At 37.8% G+C, this 4011-nt stretch overlaps 1 protein-coding gene across 1 annotated transcript; it reads right to left on the bottom strand.

Annotated features, from left to right (window-relative positions):
- Positions 1-734: 734 nt before the first annotated feature.
- LOC141448370 (methylosome protein WDR77-like) lies at positions 735-1739 on the bottom strand. The gene has a single exon (XM_074116715.1). The coding sequence runs from the start codon at positions 1737-1739 to the stop codon at positions 735-737; it is 1005 nt and encodes a 334-aa protein (XP_073972816.1).
- Positions 1740-4011: the final 2272 nt, after the last annotated feature.

Below are 4011 nucleotides of genomic sequence, written 5' to 3'. Positions count from 1 at the left end.
TTTTTTTTATTAATGATTTAAGGCGCGTCAACATCTAGGGTTATCGGCGCCCGGAGCTTTTTTCAGTGCACTGCCAGCCTCTGGACAGTGTTCTCTCGCTACAGACAACACTGCCCATCACCGGACAGTGGAGCTGTAAGAAGCTCCTAGGAAGAGAAAATCTAAGGGTCAGCAGCTGGATTCGAATCCGGGACCTCCGCGTGGGAGTCCAGTACGCTAACCGCATAGCTAATATAAAATAAAATTTAAAATTTAAAATATCTATAAAACGGAGCAGAATCGAGCCATAGTTTACATAGAATTTTTGGTTGCAAATGATGCCCAGAATCATCTCCCGAAGTTTCGACCTCTCCTCCTCCGTGTACACCCTGTATATTGAAACCACGGCCAGCTGGAAATCTAGCAGTGACGTTGTTTTTTCTCTTTTTTTTTCTTACAATAGATCTCCTCCTGTGTAGCGCATAAATATGTTACGTAAGCATGGGAAGATGAACAAAGAGCTAGCATGAGGGTTCCCGGAATGATTGGCAAGCTGTTGTACTCCCTTATCAACTACCTATTTCCTTTCAAACGTCCATTTTATGTTATTTTTTTACATTAATGGTTTTTTATTTTTACAAAATGTTTATTGAATTAAATTAGTGTTTATACATTTTAAAGATATAAAATGGTAATGAAAATTGGGGGGGGGGGGAATCAGTTTGTTAAGAAAAGTATAAACTGAACATTTTCCATCAGCTTTCTAAAGTTGTAACTTGATGTGTAAATATTTGTTTATCAAATCCACAAGAATAAAGTTTCTGTGATTTTGGGTGCCAAGCAAGCCCTCTAACTAGTCCAGTGTGCCTTTCATCAGTATATACAATATTTTTGGATTCAGGGTCCCAAACTTTAACAGAAGTGGAATCACCACATACGCCTAGCAACCCTCGGTTGTTATCAAAGATAATATTATGAATAGAACAATCCATAACAGGTTCCGCAATTATATCTTTTTTAGCTCTAATGTCAGTTACAGCTACATACCCTGCCTGGGAGCCAATTGCGATTTCGTTACCGTTCTTCCAAGATAATGCTGTCAGCCCGTAGTTTTGTGTTTGCTTGATAGAACAAGCTGCTTTGTTCATCCTTCGATCCCAAAGTAAGGTGGAACCATCAAGTGAACTAGACGCAAATACTGAGCTACTTTCTTCTGGAGAAGTCATTACACAAGTAATAGTCCTAGTATGTGCTGGCATGTATTTGAATTCACTTACTAACGTCTCGTTATCCCAAATGTTGATCGCTAGATCGTTGCCTGCAGACACACTTTGAGCTTTAGAAGATGTTACTGACAACGCTGTTATTGAACTGTCATGATGAAGTGATGTCATTTGTGGAATGACATGAATGGTATCGTTTTCAAATGTGGTGATAAAGTAAACTGTTATAGCTCCCGAGTCATCTCCAACAATTACCTTTTCCCTGATGTCTAAAAACTTCCCACAAGCAATGCTATAATCACAGCCATGACCCGTAAGACTTCGCTCTTTTTCTGGCGCCAAATCCGCATCTTTAAAGTACCAAAGGCTTCCATTCCAATAATTTAAAACTAAATTTGAGGAACCCAGTAGTAAGTATCCATCTTCTGAAATATCAATGAATTCGAGATGTTGCTCAATTCGAAAAGGAACTACTGAGAAATTATATGGTTTACTATCTCCTGATTCCTGAATCCGGTCTTGAGCGCTCACTTCCATTATTAGTGTCATTTAATAAAAACAGTTTGGCAAAACTCAGTGATTTAAGTTGGTAAGAATTGTTGATATATCAGTTACACAGAAATAAAACCTTAAAAACACAAATCTGCATCTGCTCTATACTGTTTCACGTGTGCGGTCATGGTTCGTAACCTAACTACCTATTTCTGCAGATCCTTCGATACAGGAAATAAAATTTCTTATCAAGGCCTACTCAAGGAGAACCGATTATCTGAAACTAGTTGATACTATTACTCAGAAAACTGTGAAAAACTAAAAGAAAAAAAATCCATTCACTAAAATTGCACATCTGTGAAAAGATTTTCCCGCGACAATCCCAGTTTTAAGTTTGGGCTCCCAGCGATTTTATTACATTTTTTTGTTTAATTTAATTTCAGTAAAATAATCAAGAAATCTATAATTAAAGCATTGTTCAAAACGGGTATTTTTTTTAGTGAAACGTTGACCCAATCGCGTCATACTTCCAGTTTAAGAGGAAGTAGAATGATTAGCGCGGACAGACAAACCGCAGGAAAGTAAAACAAAAAAATGACGTCACATTACTTCCTTGATGTAAATCAGCGCTAAAAACTATAACCCACAAAATAACTATTCCAAAATTTCCTAGAAACAATTTACATACCATTAAAATAATGTATTCACTATAAATAGTTAGCCAATCTATGCATTTTTAAGCTGTGATACATGAATTCGTCTGCAAGCAGAGATATTTCGTAACACTTTTTTGCTTCGTGTATCCAAAGATGAGTCATAATGTCAGGTATTGGTCAGCAGTGGAGGGGATGACCACCAGAATGCAGCCTTGCTTTCACTAAAACCTATTTATATCGATTTTTATCGATCGGTGGTAAATACAATTATCGATAACAGTACTATTTATTGCAACTGCTTCATGACATTCATTTCGGATTACATGGATTAATTACTATCGTGGCGCCATTATAACAACGCTCCATAATCTCTTCTACCATTATTTTCTGTTTTGAATTGTTGGAATTAATTAGGGATGTTTATTGTTTTAACCAGTTAAGCGGTGGAATTTAATTTAAAGTAATAAAAGCACCCACAGTATGCGGAATTAAAGTCAAGACAATGACGTGGTATACACGTGGCAGAACGCAGGGCAAAACAACCAAAAGTTTACAATAGTCGTAATATAGTCACTGCAAGCGACTTTTTTTGCAATCTCTCTCTGGGGCTTGAGATTACAGAGCATTCTGTGCTCATTCAAAATCTTGCACCGCATCACGGTATGCTTTGCTCTAGTTAACTACGGACGCACAAGAGCTTTTACAAGGATGGAAAGAGCTTTTTGAATTCTGTGCAGAATTAAATCATGGTCTGAACCTCTATCAAGAGGTAAAAACGGGCATTGCACAAGGGGTTGAGAGCTTCTATTTGTGTGCGTAATTCCCCAATCCCTACTGCGGAGACCAAACATGTACCAACTACTTATCATTTGGCTGACTCCCACCGCAGTTCTATTGGGTAAGATAAAGGAAACATCCCCACCAAATAATATTCTTATGGTATTTTATTAAAATTGCGAGTTTTTATGTGGAAGGGCGACCCGGGCGGTCATCATCTCTCCGGCGTCTTCTCGGCCATCTTGGAAACGCTTGAACCACACTCAAAAACTTGCGCACTTGATTAACATTCATCGCCATAAACTTCTTTTAATAAAAGATAAGTTTCAGTAGAGGTTTTATCAAGTTTTGATGTGAAATTTCACGACAATTCGTTGCTCTACTACATGTGTAGTATCATGTTTTTCGGCAAAACGGAAACTAACACCTCTTACCACAAACGACGGTTCCGGTCAGACAGATTTTTCTCTACAAATAAACGTGAGACGCTGCAATCGAAAGAGAAGGCTTTACGCTGCACAGCTGTCGGATAGTTAGGATTTGGCGCATGCATAGTTCTTTTCTGTAGCAGCATCAGTCTCGTTATTTAATAGCCACACCTCGTATTGATTTTTCACTTGATGTTTTCCTTAAAATCGACTTTAATGAAAATTCTTTTGGATTCCAGGGGGAACCTCAAAATGTGTATTTCCGGGGCGAAACTCAAAGATATCAGTAATCCCTAAATCTAGTGCCCAACTACAGGAGTAAACCCTTGGGAACATGTTTAAAAGAAGAAAGCGCTTTTCCTCAAATAAAACTCTGAAAGAAAAAGAAAAAGTGAACCGCCAAAGAGGTGAAAGGTTACATAATTTCTGGAAGTGTAATTATATTTACTTATCACT

This window comes from Rhodnius prolixus, unplaced genomic scaffold (genome assembly GCF_049639745.1).
Source record: "Rhodnius prolixus isolate KJV_2025 unplaced genomic scaffold, Rpr scaffold_19, whole genome shotgun sequence".
NCBI classification, from domain to species: domain Eukaryota; kingdom Metazoa; phylum Arthropoda; class Insecta; order Hemiptera; family Reduviidae; genus Rhodnius; species Rhodnius prolixus.
Note: the sequence above shows the minus strand (reverse complement) of the source record. Positions and strands in the feature narration are given on the sequence as shown.

Coding starts and splice junctions, on each gene's coding strand:
- LOC141448370 (XM_074116715.1), bottom strand. CDS start 1,739: ATGGAAGTGAGCGCTCAAGACCGGATTCAGGAATCAGGAGATAGTAAA.